Below are 20,603 nucleotides of genomic sequence, written 5' to 3' on the forward strand. Positions count from 1 at the left end.
GGCTGCGGGTGCCGTCAACGGTGTCTTCCCCCCCCCCTTCTTCCCCCCCCCTCCCCCCCCCCCGGTCCCGAGGCATGACCTCATCGCCGGCGCATTCTCGGCGGCGCGCGGAGCGGCGCGGAGCACCGCGGAGCAGCCCCCCCCCACCCCCCCTCCCCGGCGCCTCCCTGCCCGCCCGCTCGCCGCGGCATGCGGGCCCTGCGGCGCCGGCAGCGGCCGCGCCAGCGGACAGCCCGCGGAGCGGCGCGGCCGTCCGCGCCCGCCGCGCCGGGTCAGTGCAACCCCCTATAGATGTCTATAAGTGCCGGGTCTGTACGCCCCGCGCGGGGTGGGGGGACGGGCGGAGGGGGGGGGTAGCGCGGTGCAGCGCGCCCGCATGTGCGGAGCGGAGCCGGCATCGCGCCCAGCGCCGGTGGACAGCGCGAAAACATACACCTATGTGTGTACGTGTGTGTATGTAGATACAGGGCTTGGGGTTGTGAAGGGGCGGTTGGAATTATTCTGGTGCAAGGAAAAAAATGGGGGGGGGGGTGCTGGGGAGGGAGCAGCCCTGCAGCGGACTGCGCCGCGGGGATGGGAGGGCGGGGGGGGGGGGCGGGCGCTGCGCGGGCGCGCATGTCGGGGACGCTGCGCTTGTTTCGGGTGTGTGTGCGGGGGTGAGAATCCCCCCGTGCCTTCGCGGAGTGCGTGTGCCGGGCGGTGGTGGCGCAGGTGAGGAGGGGGCTTTGAGAAGGGCCGGGGAGCACCCGCTGTCCTGCGTGGCCGGGGGTCGCGTACGGAGGGGGTTTCTGTTGGGGGCCGAGGGCTGGTGTTTGAGGCACCGGCGTTAACAGCGCCGTGGGTTTTTCTGATGATGAAAGAGGTTGGAGTGTCGCCCTGTGTCCTTGGCGTTTAAACGAAGCCGGCATGTGTTCAGCAGCGGGGGTTTTCATGCAACACTTCACTGCTGCGGCTCCGAAGGTGCTGCTAGCGATTAATAAATTAAGCTGCCCGTTTAGAATAATCCCCCCCGCCTCCCCTAACGTGCATGGACCGATTGATCACACACCCCCCCACCCATTATTATTTAGTGATAAATGTTGCTTTTTGTGCTGAGCGGTGGTTGTTTTTAAAGATTCCTGGTTATTTCCCTTATTGATAAATAAGTTCCTTCTCCTTCCTGCTCCCCCCTCCCTTTTCTCCTCCCCCAGAATTAAATTCCTGAGCAACAGCAAAAGCTGATGTCAGTGCTTCGGCTTGCATTGAGGGAGCTCTGTGCACAGGTCAGTAATTTGCGGTTTCGTTAGAAGGCAGGACGCGGTGCAGTGCTGTTCTCTTAAGGATATTCGGATTTTTCTGGGCACGGATGCATTTATCTTTCCATATTGCGGTAGTTATCAGCAGCTCCCTCGTGGGAGCTGGGTGCTGCATAAGCATCTGTGGAAGAGACCGTCCCCATCCCAAGCAGCTAGCGATGACAAATGCGTTGGGAATAGTGGCCAGAGGTTTTGATCTCCCTCTAATTTGAGGTATAAAGGCAGACTCCCTCCCAGGAGACAAGCGAGATGCCCAAGAAGCCCTGAACAGGTAGCGCTGAGGATTGCGCCTGGCAGTCCAGGGGCCATGTTAACCTTGAAAGCAGCTTACCCATGGACCGGTGTTTAATGTTCGTGTGCATTGTCTCGTCCTCCTCCGCTAAGGCGAAAGGCTGGGGGCACGGCTGCCTGAGCACCCAAACGCGGCTGCAGGGAGCTTTGTTTTCGGAAGGACTCGGTGCACGGGAATTGGCGCTTATGGGTTTGGCCTTGCCTCATTCAGACAGGGTTTGCTTGTACTGTTGGAGGGTGTCCGTGCCGGGAGGACTCTTGCTGCGGAAGAGGTTTGTTGGGGTTTTGGGTCTGGCTGGGGGTTCCTGTGCTTGCTTTGGTTTTGCTTGTAACAGTTCCCAAAATGAAATAAGCTGCAGCACCGAGCAAACCCTCGTGGCCATAGCGGGAGGTATTTGGGATTTTAAAATGCCTGAAAGGGCTTTGCAGGTGCCTTGTCCCCGTTTTTGCCTGGCACAGCCATGCTGGCAGAGCCTGGATGTGTAGGACTGTCCGAACGCTGGGACCAGAGAGGACAGTTGGGCGCATGAGCAGCAGACAGATGCCCAGACGCCTCTTTGAGATGGCAGTAGGCAGAAATTCCTGCCCTCAGCCCATCAGCAATGTGCTCAAGCAGCACAAATCTGGGGCTGGAGTGTCTCCGAGCAGAGATGGCAGGATCTCACACCAAAAGGCTTTTAACCCAACAGATTTGCCCCCCATGGCTTTCAGTTGTCCCTGCCTTGACGCGAGATAGGGAGTAGGAAAGTAAAACCTGGATCTAGTATTGCTGTTTAAAATCCAGACTCAGCTATGCTTGGGAGAGGTGAGCAAAGTGGCCGGAATCCTTAGGAGCGTTCACTGGTGGCTCTGTATGGAGATTATTCTTGCAAATACTGCACTGTGTTTGTCTGCGGAGCGTGTTTTTGCTGGGTGCCAGGCACCTTGTTGAGAAAGCCACTGAGGTGCCTGCCTTTGGAGAGCTTAAATTCACCTAAAATTAAATGCAACGCTACTAGTACTACCAAAACACCCCCGAGGGCTGGGTAGGACTTTGCAGTAGTGTCTGTCCCATACTGCCAAATTGGATCCTGGGAGGTGGGAGAAAACTAGCTTCTCCCCCTGCAGCCACATCCCCCCAAAAAGACCTCCCCAAAGGCTGGAAACCCATTGTGGCTCTGGATTTCTGAAGTGACTTCTCTTGGCATGAATACGAGCGAGTCCGCGCTCCGTCCCTACTCCTTACCTCTGCACTAGCTGCTTTAATCTACGTAAGAGATGATAGGGAGTGTGTTATGCTTCGTTGCCTTTGAGCGAGGCTGTTCTTAGGGATCAGAGGTTAGTTTCTCCGGTGTGCAGCTTGGCTCCCGAAGCCCTGGGCGCAGGCAGGTGCAGAGCACCTTAACACCGTCGGGGACGGAAGGAGGAAAAGGAGGTGCTCCAGCACTTGCTAGCCTTGATTTACGGTGCAGGCTCATAGGATGCTGCCGTCATACTGAAACAGCTCTGGCAAACCAAGTCTTATAGGGAAGGAGGGGATAAAGAGTAGGAGCTTGCGGATACTGACTCCTCTCTGACTGGTAGTACAGCTGGGAGGTTGCACTAGGAGAGTTTGCAGACCTTTTTGCCCTCCGCTGTGGGTTTAATGGAAGTGTTAGGGGGAAGATGGCTGCAGAAATACCTGGGTGCTCCCGCTCCTCCAAGCACAGCCACTGTGTCTCCCCCTGCTCTTTTTCTTGCTGCTATGCAGAGAAACTCCTGCAGCCAGAGCAGCAATGCCGTCATCCTGTGGGGAAAGCTTCAGTGCACTCCTCTGCGTCCCCGTGCCCTCTGGGTTTTAAAACCTGTTTTTCCAGCTTTACGTTTCTTCTCTGAAGATACACCTGTCCCGCCTGATGCTGAGTGGGAAGGAGGCACCTGACGTAATTATGGGCAGGCTTGGGGAAGGGAGGTGAGTGGCCTGGGAGCATTCATCAGATAAGAAGCTAAACGAGCTCTCCACTCAAGATTTTCTCAAGCTTGCTCAGGAGGCCTGGGCGTACTTCGTGTGCAGGGTCATAACATGGCCAGGGGAATGTGAGGCGGGTAAAAACTGACTGTGCCAAAATGCTCTGCACTAGTGGTATCAGGGTCTGCTCTCAAAGCCAGGCAGAGCTTGTGGCGTGATTAGTGGCAGTGCAGGTTCCTGTGGGGACAGTGGGTGGTGTATTGCACTCTGGTGATGGCCTGATCAGGAGCTTTGCCTGCTCCTCTCATGGAGGGGGAGACCATGGCAGGTGGATGTGTCACATCCCGATGGGAGAGATGCTCTGCCAGAAGCGGGCCAGCAGCTGAGACCATGGTGGGACATACCGAGCTATGGCTGCAGCGGGCACCTTGGTTGCCCCTTTTCCTCTTTAGCATGAATTCATGGAAAGGAAAAGCGGGCACCTTGGTTGCCCCTTTTCCTCTGTAGCATGAATTCATGGAAAGGAAAACAAGCTCTTATCTCTTCCTCTTCCAAGAGCTCTTTGTAGACTTTCTACCCCAATCCTTTGGCTCAATGCTGTCCAAGAGGCTCCGTTGGCTCTCAACGATCTCTGCTTTGAGCAAGGAGACTAAGTTTAAGGGAGGGCCATGTTGGCCTGGCACAGAGCCCTGCCCAGCATGTGCTGCAGACTGCCATGGCTCCTGTAGGATGGCTTGTTCCATCTCTCTGCTATTTGGCTCTTCCTCTGAGGTTTTCTAGACTCAGCTGGACAAGGTAATCTAGGCTGGTGTGCAGGGGGCTTCTTCCTGTGCTTTGCCCAGAGCTTCTGTGCATTTTTTCTGCTCCGGACCTCCAGTTTCCAAAAGTGACAGGTAGTGCTTGTTTGCATGATGCCTTGAAAAGATAGGTATTTCAGAAGATAGGTGCAGTGGTAGCCCAGGCTGGGATCAGAGGAGAACCTGGAGATGCTCACTGGAAACTGGTCCAGTACATGGAGAGTCTCCTCGTGCGAACAGGGAGCAATAACAGCACAGGAGTGCGGGCACTGTATTGCATGAAGGTGAAATAAGTGATACATTTTGCACTGACTTGATTTAAGAGCATCCCAGCAACCTGTGTGGGGCTGAAAATCCTTCCTTGATTCCCTCTTTTCTTCCCATTCCTCTTATGCCTTTTTCCATGTTGTTTGCTGTGCATGGAAAGCCCTCATGGTTCATGTTTGCCCCCACCTCAATGTGTGCGTGCATGACTTGACTGCCTTCCTTGTACCTTTGTTAAACCAAGCCTTCAGGTCTCTTGGGGCAGAGACCTCATGTTCTTCAGGAATTTCTCCAAAGCCCTTCAGGGTGCTCTTGCAATTTGAAGAAGAGGCTCTCTGTGTAGCATTTCTGCATGCTGAGTTATGGGGAGCATAATTTCTGAGCCTACCGATGACTGGCAACAAGTCATTTGACGACCAGAAGGACAAGACAACCTGTTCTGATGTTAACATTAGCTCTCCTTTAAGGGAGAGAGGGGTTGGACCAGATGAGCTCCTGAGGTCCCTTCCAGCCTAAATTATTCCACGACTATTCCATAAATACCCACCATCCTGCTTCTCCCAGGCTTTTGTAAAATACCTGTTATTAGGCAGTGATGGTGAGGGGACGGAAAATGAGGTGGACCACTGCTTTGATCCTGGCATCCTCCCCTCCACAGCACGCGTCCTCTGGCCCTGCTAATGATGCAGTGCGTCTTTCCGGTTCTTCTCTGCCTACCCGCGTTACTCATCCGGCATGTAGGTGCATGGTGTGCCCGTATCCATGGCTTTTCATCTCGCCTTTTTTCTTCTTTTTAATAGGGGATTGAGTTCTTTGAGGAGCGCTGCTGTCTAAAGCTAGCACATGGTAATTCAGCTGATGCAGCAGAAGCTCTGGTAGAAATTTCAGTCCTTTTATTAGGTGATTGCAGGATTTTTTTCATCAAGCAAGTCAAGCCCCTCCCACACATTAAACCTGCCTCTGCTTAAATGGCACATCTCCCATTGAAATCCAGCCCCTCCTGGGTAACACCAGGCAATCTTTGCTCCAGACAAAGAGGGCCCATCAGTCTCTGGGGCGTGCTGTTGAAAAGAAGCAACCAAGAAGCATCTACAACATCAGATTGTTTTTTCGTTGCCTCTAACGACCCTCATTTCCAAGCTTCTGATGGCAGCCTGGTCCTCTTTGAGCTGTAGCTTGAGTGGAGTTATTCATGCCATCTTCATCTGCCTTGGCCGGCAGCCCTGCGTGGGGAGTGGACGGACGCAGCCTGAGCCTGGCTTGGCACTTGAGGCTGTTGAGTAGAGGGCTGGTGCGGAGAGGGTGCCAGCACTGCTGACTTGTGAGCTAGCCTGTGAAAAACCATGTTAACCGCTTTGCTGCTGTTGGTGGACCTTACAGAGATGTCTGCAGCAGCTTTGCTAGCTCAGCAGGGCTGAGACCCAGAAGCCAAGCAAACCTGAAGCTCTGCTTTACACCTTACCTGCTGCTCACCGCAGGTTTGTCTCTTCTGGTGGAAAGTCAGAAGGACACGGCAAGGCAGGAAGGTGACCCAGAGGGATGAGCCTCCAGCTGAAACTGAGCCAGGGGGCTGCCTGAATTATTCTGTGGGGTGGTGAAGGGACAAAATGCCTCCTGCACACCGAGCAAAGTTGACTGCTGCAAAAAACCCGAATGCAAATCTCTGACTGGGCAGAATCTCCCCAGACACATCCTTTTGTAAAGCACTTGCATTGTACCATTAAAAATAGATCGGCGTGTTCTCCGCTTGCTTGCTGAATGCTGATGCCTGTAATTCTGTGTCATCCTCGCAATCCCTTCTGCTTTGAGCTTGGCTGCCTCTTTGTCTGGCACCTGAACAAGGTTCATTCTGCAGTAACTGATATAAAGATAAGTGTGAGCTCTGTTGGAGTCTAGCAGGACGAGCAGGAAGGTGAGGAGGACTGATCTTACTTAGCTGGGGGGTCAACCAGTAGCCCTACAGGGGCAAGGCTTGGTGTCATCGCCCATGCTTTCTGTTGCGTGATGCAGAAGTGGGGATGAGTGAGACCTGCTGGCATGGAAATGAGTTGGAGGATGTTGAAGCTCTGGGTGGATGTCATGATGTATCTCTGTGGGTTTTTTTTGAAACTGGGGTTAAAAAATATATATATTTATCGTGCTTCAGTGTCTGCCTGGAGTTGGTGAGGGGAGTATTGCTGCTTGTTACCCCCAATGAATGGGTTCATCTAGTTTGCCACCCACAATAGCAACGATGATTGATAGGGGTTAAGAGAGAAGGCCCATGCTACAAACTGATGCAATACTTAGCTCTCAGTGAAGAGGCTAGGCTCTAGGCTGTCATACACAAAGAGCTATGGCATCTGACCAGCAAGCGGTGGCTCAGCATGGTCAATGGGCATGTGCTTGTCTGGGCTGGTGGGGATGGAGGAAGACCTGCAAATCACTTTGACCCCCGTGTCACCTCAGATTAACCGAACAAAACCACCTGGTAATGAATCACAGCCCCCAAGGGAAAAGGAAAGAGTGGGGTAGGAACATCACCTTGGGCTTTGCCTGTTTTGTGTTTTTTCTAGATAAACGTAACCCCTCTAAACTCAGAGTTGGTGCCTCCTCATGGCTGTGATCAGAGGTAGAGCCTGAGGTGACAAGTGCTAATTCATCCCAAACGCATGAGCAATTTAGCTATTGTGTGCGTATAGGAACCTTAGCAAGCCTTGAACCAGGTCAGAAAAGCCTTGCAAAGCCTATGTTACTGCCCGGGGGGATGTCTCATCTTGTGGAAAACCAGCGTAGCCCCTTGCATTTGAGTTGAATTCTGAGTCTCCTAAGGAGGGCCAGAGTTTCAGCAGGCGTAGAGTGGCGTAACTGTGGACATTGGCCTCTGCTGGCTGGAGACCTGTGCTGGGATCTGCACCTGCACCAGTTATCGTCAGAAACTGCGTAAAACCTGCCAGGAAGCAGCGACGTTGTTATTCAGGGGGCCAGGGGTCCTATTTGTCATTTAAATATGGGGGACTAATGACACTGTGCTGGGCAGATGCCAGTGGACTGCCCCTGTGTTTGCTAGGTGCTTGCTTCACCAGCCTTGGCCTCACCTGTGACTGTCCCTGACGCTTTGCTGAGGTGGACAAACTCATGTCGCTTGGGATTGTCCTTAAGAAGTGAAATGCTGGCGTATTTATCTGCAGCCTTGAAGAAACACAGCTTAATCCTGTGCTTTCTTTCACTTAGCATGTAGGTGTTGTGGGAAAATAGTACGCAGGTCCTGGACACCCTTTCTCTGAGAGACTGCACGTGCACCCCGCAGGTATTTACGGTGTCTGGTGTCCTAGGACAAGAGAGCTGGACCAGCCCTGCAGAAGTACCTAACTGCATACCTTTCTGGGCTGCCTCTGGTAGCTCTGGTTGCAAAAAGGCAAACAACAAGCTACTGGAGATCCCCAAGATAAGCCTGCTGGGCTCATGGGGTCCTACAGCAAATGGTGGAGATATCAGACAGTGGGCAGCAAGGGCACTTGAAGCATCAGTAGGACTAGATTTCCCTTCTCCAGTATGACATGGCCTCTGTGACATGTGCCAAGCTGGTCAAAGCCGAAGGTGCTTTCAGGCCTGAGAACCTGGCCAGCTCTCAGTTTGGCAGGGTGAGGATGGAAATGGGATAGCTTTAGTATTAGAAAGCAGGGTACTTGGGAGCTCCATCCTCAGCACGGGTAAAGGTAGCGATTAAATGGCTGGCTGGTCATGGATAACCTTTGGACTTGGCTTTTGTAGGCTTTGAAATGAAAGCTTGTGTTTATACTAACAGTCTCAACTGCAACCAGAAGAGACAGTCTGCTCTGCGGGGTGAGGGATGCATGGGAAAGACTCCCTTGCAGCTGGGTACTTGTCCCCTTTCCTTTCATCCATGTGTTCCTGTCTGGCTCGAGCGTGAGCAGCCCCTGAGCTGCCCTGTGCACCGGCCACATACCCAAGGCTGGCCACCCCCCCATGCCAGCACTGCCATGTGCCTCCACACCGTGTCCCTCATCTGGTGTGAATGCACCATCTGGCATTTTGCTGAAGGACATCCTGGTCCTTCAGCCACATCCTCTGGTGGATAACACCTTCTGGACCAAGGGCTGCAGATGCAGAGGGGAAATGGGAGGCGCAGGGAGGCAAGTGGGTGCTGCTTGGGCTCGTGTGGCTCCTTGCAGGGCTCCCCACCATGCTGCTTCCAGCCTACAGGAATTGAAAGGAGACTGCGGCAGAGAAAGGAGGAGGGGGAAAAAAAATTTTAAAAATCATAAGATCAGCAAGCAGCTGGGCCTGAAACTGTGGCAAAGGTGCAGTGGCTGCCTCCCGGCACTGTGCTGTGGGAAGAAGGGGAGGCTGCCCCTACCCCCCTTCCCGAAGCCTTCCCTGCACGGAGGGGGTGCGCAGGGGCTCTCGTCCCAGGGGGAGGATGTCTGCGGTGTGTAGGGAGCTGAGATGAGGATGTGAGATCAGCGTGGATGAGGCTGGGGCGGGGAGTCCTCTGTCTGCCCTGGGAAAACCCCCTTTGGGTCTCAGGGGTTTAGAGCAGGGCAGCAGACCGCATTGCCATCTCCCCTACGTCTTCATACTGCTGGGGCTTGGGAGATGTCGTTCCTCCCCATCCTTGAGATTCACCAGGGAAAGGTGGACAAGCAGACTTTGCGTCTGGGTTGGTGGATGTGGTTAGTGGTGTTTCCCAGCCTCGTTTTAAGGAGCAAAAGAAAAAAACCACTCCATTTTTTCATCATCAAGCAGAGAAATCTTTTGTGCTGCCTTTTAAAGAGAACTTGAGTAGCTGCTAAGAAATCATCAGCGGTTACATCACCTCCAAAGCCGCTACTGCAGGCACCTGACAGCTTTGTCCCCCTGCCACCCTGGGGGATCATTAGCGCTCCAAATTCCTCACCCTTGGAGAAAGCCTGTGTCCCTTGCTGGGAGAGAGAAGCCGCTACACAGTTTATGATGCTGCGAGTGGCAGAAGGGCATCAGGAGATGGGCTGAGGTTCACAGCAGATGGGATAGAGCAGAGGGACACATCCTGGAGTTTCCTAACGCTGTGCCATTTGCTAAGCTGGGTTCATCAACCCGTGCAGGACCCCAGCATCTCTCTGGGAGTGAGCCGAAGGCGCTGCGGTAGCATCGCCTCGGGCCGGAGACGCAGCCGTTGCCTGGCAGCTGCGGGTTTCCAGGGAAACCAGAGGTGCTAACTTGTTAATGAGCCCTGCATCCCTGATTGCTGCTGCAAAATAATAATAATTAGTAATAGGTCCGTGATTTAGGAATCTCTCAAACAGCGTGAGCCTGCCGAGGGGAGTTCACTAAGTGCCGAAGCACTTGAAAGAAATGAGGGGATGGGGAGGAAAAAGAAGGGTGGAGGGCTTGGCAAAAGTGCCATGTTTTACATCTTAATAAGTGCCTGGGGAGCTGAGGACTGGTGGGGTCCTGCCAGCATCCCAGTGGTAAGCCTGGGGCTGGTGGCAAGGCTGACCTGGATGGATGGAGGAGCCCTGGCCAGGCACCATCTCATTGCAGGGCTCAGAGGACACGGATATTTCCCCAGGTGGGCTGTGGGGGGGAAAAGCCAGATCACTTAGCTCAGTGCTGCTGGGTCCCCGGTGGAGATGGCAGTTCTTCAGGAACAGCTGCTTTCGTGGGTTACTGGGGACAAACGAGCAGGCATTTCTCTGTTGTGCTCTTATCCCTTGGTAAACTCAAGGTGGAGATGCCACCACAAAAGCGTGCTCCTGGGATGAGTATCACAGGGAGTGTGCTGTAGGTCCAGTCTCACATGATGGAAGCATGTTCACGGGGTCAGAGCTGCTTCCCGCATCGAGGGGAGTATCTCCTCAACTGGACCATGTGTGGAGAGTAGAGCTCTCCAGGACAAAACTACTAGCTTGTTGCAAAGAGTGGACATGCTGGTTAGTGAGGTTTATGGTTGCTACAGAAACGTGCTGGCCTTCCAGTTGATGTCTCCAGTAAAAGAGAAACCAGATCTGCACCCTTCCCATACCACGTGTCTCAGCTGGGGCCCTTGTGCAAGATGAGAAATTGAGGGAAGTGGCCTCCAACTCGGTGACCTGTGTTGGGCCAGCACATGAATGAGTTCCCGTGGTCCATCATGCCACACAGATAGACTCAGGCTGGGGCATGTTTTGGGTTTTCTTGCTCCCTTGCCCAGCCTGATTAGAAGAGGGTCACAGCCAGGTTGAACACTTGCCCTTAGCCCGACTTGCCATGCACATCTCTGTCACACTCGTGACTTGTGTGGCCAGCACCCCTCACCTGACGCACACGTCTGTGGAGGTGACACTGGGGACAGTCCTGATGAGCGGGCAGTTGGCCCAGCCTGTGTTTAAGCTCTGACCGCCTTTCTGTCCCTCGGCTGCAGTGTGGCCTCTCCTGCTTGGCTGTCCCCATTCGGCTAAGCCCTGTGCCCATCTCCTCATTACGGGCACTCCAGGGAGAGATGGGATTAAAGGATTATGGTAATGTTCTTCAGGAACACTCAAGAAGATTAAGATGGCTTTAATAAACTGATAAGAGAGGGACACAGCTATGTTTCTGAACCCCTAATTTAGGTTCCAGGTTAACGTTTTCCTCTGGTCTCCTGTCACCATGGTGAGAAGAACTCTTACTTCAGCAGTGCTCCATGGCTATGCCTGTTCCTTCAGTTTTCCTTTTGACCCATCTGAGCAGAAGCAGGAAGGCATCTTCCTTCCTTCTCTGGTAGCCTTCCCAGGTATGGAAGCATTAGAGCTCGTTCTTCTCAGAGACCATCTCCCATGCAGGCTGAGAGGTACTGTGAAGGTACCTGGCATACCTGTTAGCTGGGGATGAACCCACTACCTCTCAGTCTGGCTTCAAAATGCCCTGTGGTTGCTGGCAGAGAAGTGGCTTGTCTGCCTTTGACCTGGCCAGACATACTCTTAGTCCCTGTGTCTTGGGTCTAATGCCAACATTACAGCTCCATAGGACCACACCCCATTGGTGATTTCCATCCCCTGTAAAGGCTCCTGGAAAGAAGGGCAGAATGGACCAGCCTTGCCTTGCCTTCCCCCACATCTTTCAGGTGGAGGTGGGAGTGGGACCTGGCTGATGTGTCACACTTGTCTGCCACCAGGTCCACCTGGGTGTGCTGGAGTGGATGTTTATCTGGTTGTTCTGCAGGAGGGTGGCTATTAGCTGAGCTGGGAAACCTCCTCATTGGTCTTCTCCAATCTCTTCCACCCAAGCTCCTGGACGTCTGCCGGAACTTGATGCCTAGAAGGCCTCTTCTGAATGGGTTTCTCTCAGAGCGGTTAGGCGATCAAGGATCTGTTATCTTTCCCAGACCCCTCTATTTGTGTCTGAGACCCCCAAAGTTTAGCTCTTGCTCATTATCTGGAGAGCAGATACCACGTTATCTCCAGGGGTACTGTGCTATGTGTCCCCCCATGTTGGATCACTCCTTCCTCCCACTTCAGTCTTTCACTCTCATCCCTCTGCCATGGTATTATGCCAATCTTTTTTTGTCTGTTGACTCTCTCCATTCCCTTTTTATTTCTTGGATGTAATTGGAAGAGCCAAGAAGAATTCACAGCCTGGTGTCCTGATGGGGAAAGGAGGCAGAAAGTGATTTGGGGAGTGGGGTGTGAAAGGAAGACGAAGGGGAAAAGCTGGCTAATTTGCATCCTTTCTGAATGCCCTGGCTCTATAGCCAAGGTACAGCAGGGGGTCTTCTGGCAAGGCAGTAGCGACGTAATGAGGTGTGTCATATCCCAGCAGGAGCCAGCCTCGCTCCCCCTCAGACCCCCTAATTAGAACTGTTTCAATTTTTAAGCTCCCCTGGAGGAGTGCTGGGGGGAGGCAGGGGGAGTGGGGTTCCTGCGGTGGGGGGATCGCCAGCCGCCCACCGAGGGGGGCAGCTCTAATTGGAGTCGCCGCAAGGAGCTGCAGAGTGATGCAAGCTCACCGTGGGGCTGGGGACAGCAATGCTGTAGTGCTGCGGGGCTGCCAAAATGCTTTGTGCCAGGAGGGGCCATCACTATTACAGCTCTTAGGGGGTTCTTCCCCCCCCCCCCAATTCGAATTAATGCGTTGGCAGAGGCAGCAGGGGTGTGAGACAGGGGCAGGGGCGGGCTGCACGTCCTATTGTGGCCTCATGTTGGGAGTTTGGATCCTGAGGCTGAAGCCTGGGACATCTACCCTCTGCTTCAGGAGGCAGGTCTGGTAGCCCAGGGAAGTTGGGGCTGTTAATGCTGGAGTCATGAGCCAGAGCAAATGCTGGAACCCCCATCCTCATTTTCTGTGGCTTCTCATCCTTTTCCTGCAAGCTGTCTGTGTCCTCCAGGTTTGGTGACTGGTAACTGAGGTCCCTGTCATTCCACCCAGTAGCGTGTCCTACCCAGGCATCTCTTCTGTGTCTTGAGCTACCATTGCAGTAAGTGCCCACACCGCAGCGGCTTCCGGTGTAGGAGCTTCCAAGAACCACTGGCTTACTCAGATCAGGGTGACTCCTAAGCCTCCTCTAGTCCATGAACCAAATCCTGGCCCTGCAGAAGTCAATGAAAATCTTTATGCTGGCCTTTCAGGCATGGTGTTCATAGTCCTCCTAATTCAGATGCATTAACGCTTCCATGGAACAGCTTGTGGGTTCTCTCTAAAATACCATCTGGCAGGAACAAGAGGAGCCTGGTAATAGCCCAGGCTTATTTTCTGAATGACTGCAGCAGCATTAAAGCCTAATGCCATTAAAACATGCCTGCAGTGACGTGTGCCGTTAAAACCTAAGAAGACACCCTGAGGTGAATGCCCCCCAGCCTGCCTATTACTCTTGCAGACCCCATGGGTGGGCATAGAGGAAGCTTGTTCTTCTGGTAGCACTTCAGAGAGCACCAGGCTCGACCCTTCTCAGCTCGTAAGATGAAGCCCAGATATGTACCCCTGTATACGAACGCCCTTTCAAACTCTGTTCAAGTTAGATGCTGGAAAACAGTTGCTGCTTTGGGCCCATCTCGGTCCAAGTACAGCTTCCCATGGCCTCTGCCCTAATGCCTAGCCTGTTTGTTGAAGGCAGGAGTGAAGGTCAACTGGACTTCTTGGCTTCCCAGAGAAGTCATCTTCTCTTGACTTGCCAGGAGGCAAGCTGGCAAGATACCCATGAGCAGGCTCTGATAAAAAGGCGTGGGAAATCCAGTGTGAAGTGATGGACGTGGGTGAACAAACCTGATTTGGTGGTGTTTCTAATGGGCCCCGAACTAGCTATTACCATGTGGCAGCAAAACCTTAGAGCTGAGCTAAGCTGCTTCTGTGAAACCATTAGCTCTGTGCTCGGCAGAGGTCACAAAAAGCAAATTGAGTGTGAGGAGCTGCTGGGCTGGGAACAGGGATAGGAGGAGACATCTTGCCGCATGCAGGTCCCTGGTGTGCCTGCCTCTCAAACACAACGTGTTGGGGCTGGACAGGGTGGAAAAAGGCGTCTGTGCAACAGGCAGCTCTGTAGATGCTCTGACCTGAAAGGCTCCTAAATGAGATCTAAATGTGGTGAGAACTGCGGGGAAGCTGATTAGGGAACGGGCATGCATGCCCTCTTCCAGTGCAAGTAGTAAGGGTCACCCAGAGGAGCCATCGGTTAGCAGATTTGAAGCAAACCAGGGGAAGGGCTTCTTCGTCACAGCTGGCAAACCGTTCTGCTCCCTGCCACTGGCCACTGTGCCTGTTAAAAGCTGACATGGCTTCAAAAAGCAATTAGACAGGTTCATGGAAGAAAACTCTGCTAAGGGCTATTAAATACAAAGAGAAAACCTCTGGCTTGGGCAGCTCTGGAGCCACAGGTGCCCACGGGCTGGGAGAACATACCTAGAAAGTGTGGCTTGTTGCACTCTTACACTCTTCTGAAGGCATCTTCTGAAGGTCAAGCCCTTGGGGACTTGGCCCAAGGCAAGTGTCACGTCCTGCCCAGCTAACCTCTTCTCCTTTCCTGTCTTTCCAGGTTCAGCACAATGAATTGGCATCCTGGGTGTTAGCAGCGTGAGGAGACCAGGACGGGTGCCGCCCTGCTCACCCCTTACCCCCTTGCTTGTTCCCCTCGGGGAGACGGGTGCTGGCGTCCCTGCCCTGTCCTTCCGTCCCTTGTCCCCCGCTCGCCATAGAGGGGACAGGCCCGTTATGGCTGGGGACAGGCTCCCACGCAAGGTGATGGACCCAAAGAAGCTGGCTAGCCTCCTGAGGAACGGAGCAGAGGGCACCCTGGTCATCGACAGCCGCTCCTTCGTGGAGTACAATTCCTGGCACGTCCTCAGCTCCGTCAACATCTGCTGCTCCAAGCTTGTCAAGAGGAGGCTCCAGCAGGACAAGGTCTCTATCACAGAGCTCATCCAGCCTGCCTCCAAGATGAAGGTAGGGGATCTGGCCCTCACCTTCCCTGGTGGATGCTCGCACCCTCTTCCCAGTAGAAAGGGGCAGGGTGGGGGTGGGATGCAGACTGGCCTAAGGGCTGGTCTATGCCTGGTACGTGCATCTTCCTCCCCCGTCCCTTGACCCCGCTATCTGCTGGCATCAATCTCTCACCCTTTGGAGAGCTGGAGCGTGATCTCATGTGGCCACAGGGCTGTCCTCGGGGACCTGTTTGTTGCCCCCACCCCAGTGACGTGGCTCCCTGCTCCAGGAGCAAGTCTAACAGGTATATCAGCCTTAGGACTTGTCTTATGCCAGCAAACAACCCCAAAAAGCCTTCCTGGAGCTGTAAGCTTAATCCCCTGCTAAAAACTCTTCCCCTCCCCTCCCCTCTGTCATCTCTAACTCCATTCAGGGACATGTAATCCTCCTCCCCTGTGACGCCAGAAGCTCTTATCCGGTGTCATGGCATATTATCTCTCCCAGGCTCCTCTCTCTGTCGCTCCTGGTTAAATAATAGAGGTGGCTCTGAGCCACGGAGCTGGACTGGAACCCCGGCCAGAAGAGCGCCGGGTGCCCCTGCGGTGCCATCGGCCAGGTCCTGCCCTCTACTGCGATGCCGTGGGAGGGCTGCGCCGGTGGGTGCCAGCGGGTGGTTTGCCATCGCAGCCCACCCTCCCGCCACCTCGCTTTTACCGGCCCCCTCTCCCACCTTGTAATTTTATGGCAAAGCGAGGGTAATTCAGGCGATTAATCAAATGCCGGACCCAGCTGGAGCCATCTGCGGCGTGTCCCACCCCCCGCCCCCGGCCCTGCAAAGCCACCACCATTCGCATTGGCTGCCGGTGACATCACCGCGCTGGGATCAAGGGGGCTCGTGGCGCGGGGGGGGCCCAGCCTCACACCAGTCTGCAGCGGTGATGCTCCGGGCTGGGCGATTTGGAGGGGATTGCAGAGACTGATTCCCGAACTGCTTTAGCTGCTCTCAAATCCCTGGGAGAATAAAGCAGAATAATCAGTTTTTCGCAAGCTAGGAGGGAAGAGCGGTGCGGCCGCCCTCCTCCTGGCGAGGGTCACCTCTGCAGTGGCCGCTGTCACGTGGAACGGCAGCAGCAGCAGCAGCAGCAGCAAAAGCGATGTGCAAGGGGAAGGAAGAAGAGGAGGATGACGGGGAAGGGGGAAGCATGGAAGAGTTAACGTCAGCTGATGCCGTCCGCCTGCGAACCTGCAGCTCGGCAGCCGCAGAGGAGCAGTGGCTCCCAAAGGGGACAGCTGGTCTGTCCTGTCGGTCCCTGCTCTGTCCCCATAGAAGGAGCAATCGCCTCCTCCCTGCTCCTGGATCATTGCGTAATGGTTCAGGTACCAGCTGGGGATGTGATTACAACCAGGGACGCTAGCAGGGCAGAGAAGAGGCGTTGCCACCGTGTTTTAATCCACAGCTCTTTTATTTTCCTTTCTTTTCCCTTTGGTATGGCTGAAATCCCTCCTGGCCATCTGCAGGCAGGAGGCAGCGTGCCCCCACTGCTGCTCTGCGCAGCCCCTGCCGCACTCGCTGCTCCAACACTGACTGTCCCCACACACACAGCCTGGGAATTAATTAAGCTTCAGAGCACCCTTGTGAGGTTAAGCCACTTGCCCTGGGAAGCTGCAGGGGGGCACCGGGGGGGTCAGAGCTGTATTCTCATCTGGCACAAGGCAGGGGTGGTGGCCGTGGCTCAGAGTGTCCAAGCCTTTTCATTCACACACCTGTGAGTTTGCATTTTGGGGTGATAAACTCTCCTCTCCCCCTTTCTCCTTACCCCACGCCTCCAATTGCAGCCACTTGGGTCATGGACGTATTTTGGGACCCCCAGAAATCAATATAGTTCTGCTGCCTAGAGGTGCACAGACCCTCAGAGGGGGGATGCTGAAAGCTGGTTTAGACCTCCCTTACCCCCGTATCATTTCCCTGCCTCCACCTGCCATCGGTGGCCAACCCCCTCCGGCCCTGCTCTGCCCCTGGCTCCCCGCACCGGGGCTGGGGCAGGCGGTGGGGTGAAGTAGGGCAGGGGGACGAGGGGTACTGCTGGCGTTGGGAGCAGATGGCAGGAAGGGTGACATCAGTGGCGCGATTGTCTGGCCCCATTATTCCTCCTGACGGGCCTCCCGCCCTCCTCCCTTTTCCTGCTCTTGGCTGGCCAGGGCTGCCAAGACAAAGGCAGCCGGCAGCAACGTGGGGCTGCCCCAGCAGGGAAAGGGCAGCCCCAAGTCCCCACCTCATCCCGCTCCTCCTCGCCTGCCCAGTGCAAAGAGAGCTGGACCTGCTCATCCCGGCTTGGCGATGCCCCGGGCAGCAATTGCCTTCTGGGGAAGGGTGCAGGGGCTGATACAGAGCAAAGCTTTTGGGCAGCCCCACTCCTCCCGTGTGTGTGCAGGCAGCGGGGATGAGAGCATTTGTCCAATTTTCTTTTCCCAGTGCTCGCACCCGCTTTTCCGTACCACTGCTAAGGAAGGGTAGCATTAACGGTGCTTCTGGATGCCACGGTTCAGAGCAACGCTGTGCGATAACAGCAGCTCCTGGCTTTTTTTGGTGCAAGGAAAGGACCATTTGGTGGGAAAAAAGAAATGGGGAAAATAAAAATCCCTTTGTTTTTTCAATGAAATATGTCTACGATCGTGGGCATAGCTAAGCCACTGCTCCCTGAGCCCCATTGCGCACCGCATCTCACTGGGTGTGTGCGTCTTCCCATGGTGCCTGGCTGGGAAACTGCAGCAGCAGTTTGTTTCCCAATTAGCAATAGTATCTGTCTGCACAAAAATGGTACCAATGTACTGCTCTGGTTTTGTTCTTGAACCCTTCTCCCAATACTAACAATAATAAATTCTCCCAATACTAAATTCCAATAACAACTGGAATAATTCAGCTCCTTGGTGCTGTTTCAGGGGCAGAGGTTATGGGAAATTCCTGCTTGGGTTTTTTACTAGCATTTCTTGAGGGAAATGTTGAAAATTTCACTTCTTCAAGATCCCCCTGGAAAGTCTTTCCACCTCTCGACCTCTTCTCGCTTCCTGAAATGTAGCTATCTCTGGAGCAGCTACAGCCGCGGTTTGAGGCATGGCAAGGGTCTCTCTGGGTGATGGGAATATTTATTTATTTGCATTGGGAGCATGGCTCTGCAAGCAGCTGTTTTGCTTGAGGGAAAGCCGGGGCTTAGTTTTGAGCCATGTGCCTGACTGCTCTCTCTGTTGATGGAAGCCCTGTTATTTCAGTGGTGTGATTCACTGTGTTTTGAAACAATATGTGACTGAGATGTTGATAGTAATTGAGCTAATAAGAATAGCTTGCTCTTATCTTAGCCCAGATCACCTGTAGAGCATCACCGTCCCTGCTTGGCAGCCGTGGAGAGGCAGAGCAGGGACCCAGACTGTGTTGAACCATCCAGTGCCCTGGACCAAATATCCCTAAGGGGGTTACCTCCTGACAGAGCTGGGGAGGGTGATGGGGAGCGTGATAGGGAGCACTGGGCTCAGCACAAAGGCGATGGATGGTCTCAGCTGGGTTTGGTTGGAGCTGTTGTCCGGGTGGTCCCTGCTCCAGGCTGGCCATCCCCCCCAGCTGAGATGCTGGCAGGAAGGAGGTTTGTCCTTGGGGACGTGCCCTGGGCCACCTCCAGCACTGGGGTGGGCCAACAGCTTTACAAAGGCATTCAGGGATTTGCAAGCCCCACTCAACATCTACTTGGGGCCAAAAGACTTGCTGTGCCTTGGCCCTGCTGTCCCTTGCTGGCTGGATTTGGGGACCCTTTCTGAAGAGTGATGCCTGGGGGTTTGGTTACTTCAGCAGTCTTGGGGTGATGGGCAACCGCCAAGGGAGAGCTCCCACCATGGAGGTGCTGCTCCTCGGAGGGACTCTTCTGTTGTCAGCCGTGCCCCTACCCTACACCAGCCCCTGGCAGAGGCAGGAATGCAGCCCTGAGCATCTCTTCAGCTTTACCCTCCTCCTCTGCCCTGGTTAGCTTTTAACCTCCGTACGTTTACGGCCAGAGATGGGGCTGTGCCTTCCCCTGCATATCAGGAGAGCGTGAGACTCCTGGGAGACCCACGGACCTGATTAGACATCTCCCTCTCATTTCCCTTTGTGGCGAGGAGCCGGGATGCTGGTGCGGGCTCCTGGTGTGCTCCATGAGGACTTGTCTGGACCATCCTGCAGGCATCCTCATCCCAGCGAGCAGGGTATTTATTTTCTGCAGCCAGGCCATGCGAGGCCAGCGCTTGTTTGGATTTACATTGAGTGAAACCTTATAACTTTAATAAGATGTAAACTGTGTCGCACATCTCTGCCGTCGCTCAGCAACCCTGCAGTAATGGCCTAAACAAAGCCGCCCCGTGCGGAGGGAACACTAAATCCTATTGTAGGATAATTCTGCTCGGCCAGAGCTGGTGTCTCCCTTGCAGCCACCCTAGCCAGGACCGTGCAGCCGGGATGAGCTCCTGCCCCACTGCAGCTCGGTCCCTACCTCACTGTGCTTTTAGGGGAGATGCTTTCGCTGGCGTGGGGCTTTAGCCTGGGGACTTGGTTTTCAGGACGTGCTAAAGGCATGCTAGCGGGGCTTGAAGGGATAGTGGCCCTGCTAAGGACTGGCGGGATCCCAGCAGCCACTGTGTTTCCCTCCAGCTGCACTTGGGGTGTCCTCCTGCAAAAGTCCTGCTTCAGGGATGTCCGAGGAAGAAATGCTGGGGTAGATCCTCAGCTGGCTTATACCCAGGTGGCTTTGGTCATTTTTCAGTGTCTTACTTTAAAATTCCCGCGTCCTTTTCTCTTCCCTCTCGTCCTGCCACTGCCTTTTCATCCCTCCTGTCATCCCCCTGACCTGTGGGGCCATTTTTGCTCTCTGGTGCCCGGTGCTGGGCTGAGGACAGGCGGCTCCTTTGAGCTCCCCCCTTCCTATTGCAGAGCCACGTGCAGTGCCCCGGTGGGGATTTCTGTTGGTGCGGGGCCATCCTTCCACTGCAGCGAGGAGACGTGATGAGCTCAGCTAAATCGGTGTGCCCTGCAGTTTTATTTGGATGGTGCTCACGTTGCTGAGCAGGGAAGCACCTGCAGCAGGGTGTGAAAGCAGCATTAATATCGACTGCAACCCCGAGCGAATCTGTTCCGGTGGTAGGATAGGGCATGAGAATGGGACAGCAAAAGGAGGGAGCGAATCTGTTCCGGTGGTAGGATAGGGCATGAGAATGGGACAGCAAAAGGAGGAAGGTGTTCATGAGTGGTTCCTAGTTCAAGTGGTCTTCTAAAGGGATTTCGAAAAGGGATGGGCAGGGGGTGGGCAATGGGCAGCTCCAACACAAGCCAGAGGAGAGAGCGGCTCAGGGGTGCAGACCTTCCCTCCCTGCCTGCTGCTGCCTCCTCCTTCTCCCGCAGTGTGATGGATGTGCCTTACCCCGCCAGCTGGGAGGGCAGATGCTCGCAAGGCAGGCATATGCCATCCATCAGGCTATCAGTGAACGTGCTGAGCCATGCCTCTGCAAGGATTTTTATCTTCTTTTCATGCACAGACCTTCAGGTAGATGTAGGAACAGCTGGCTGCACCTTGAGTGCCCTTGCTGCAATCCAGGCGTGGCGGGACTCTTGCCTGCAGACAGCTGTCTGCATGTGGGGTACCCCACCATCTCACCTGA

General features: G+C 54.5%; 1 protein-coding gene across 3 annotated transcripts in view; it reads left to right on the plus strand.

Annotated features, from left to right (window-relative positions):
• The first annotated feature begins 207 nt into the window (after positions 1–207).
• DUSP8 (dual specificity phosphatase 8) overlaps positions 208–20,603 on the plus strand; it is a 42,003-nt gene continuing 21,607 nt past the window's right edge. Inside the window, exons 1-2 of one of the 3 annotated variants that reach the window (XM_068398280.1) lie at positions 208–271; positions 14,542–14,948. In XM_068398280.1, coding sequence (XP_068254381.1) covers positions 14,718–14,948 — 231 coding nt within the window. In that variant the 5' untranslated portion in view covers positions 208–271; positions 14,542–14,717. Of the gene's footprint in view, positions 272–369; positions 444–1,216; positions 1,263–14,541; positions 14,949–20,603 lie in introns of those variants that run through there. The other 2 variants (XM_068398283.1, XM_068398282.1) reach the window with 2 other exon arrangements.

Source organism: Nyctibius grandis, chromosome 4, assembly GCF_013368605.1.
Source record: "Nyctibius grandis isolate bNycGra1 chromosome 4, bNycGra1.pri, whole genome shotgun sequence".
Taxonomy (NCBI): domain Eukaryota; kingdom Metazoa; phylum Chordata; class Aves; order Nyctibiiformes; family Nyctibiidae; genus Nyctibius; species Nyctibius grandis.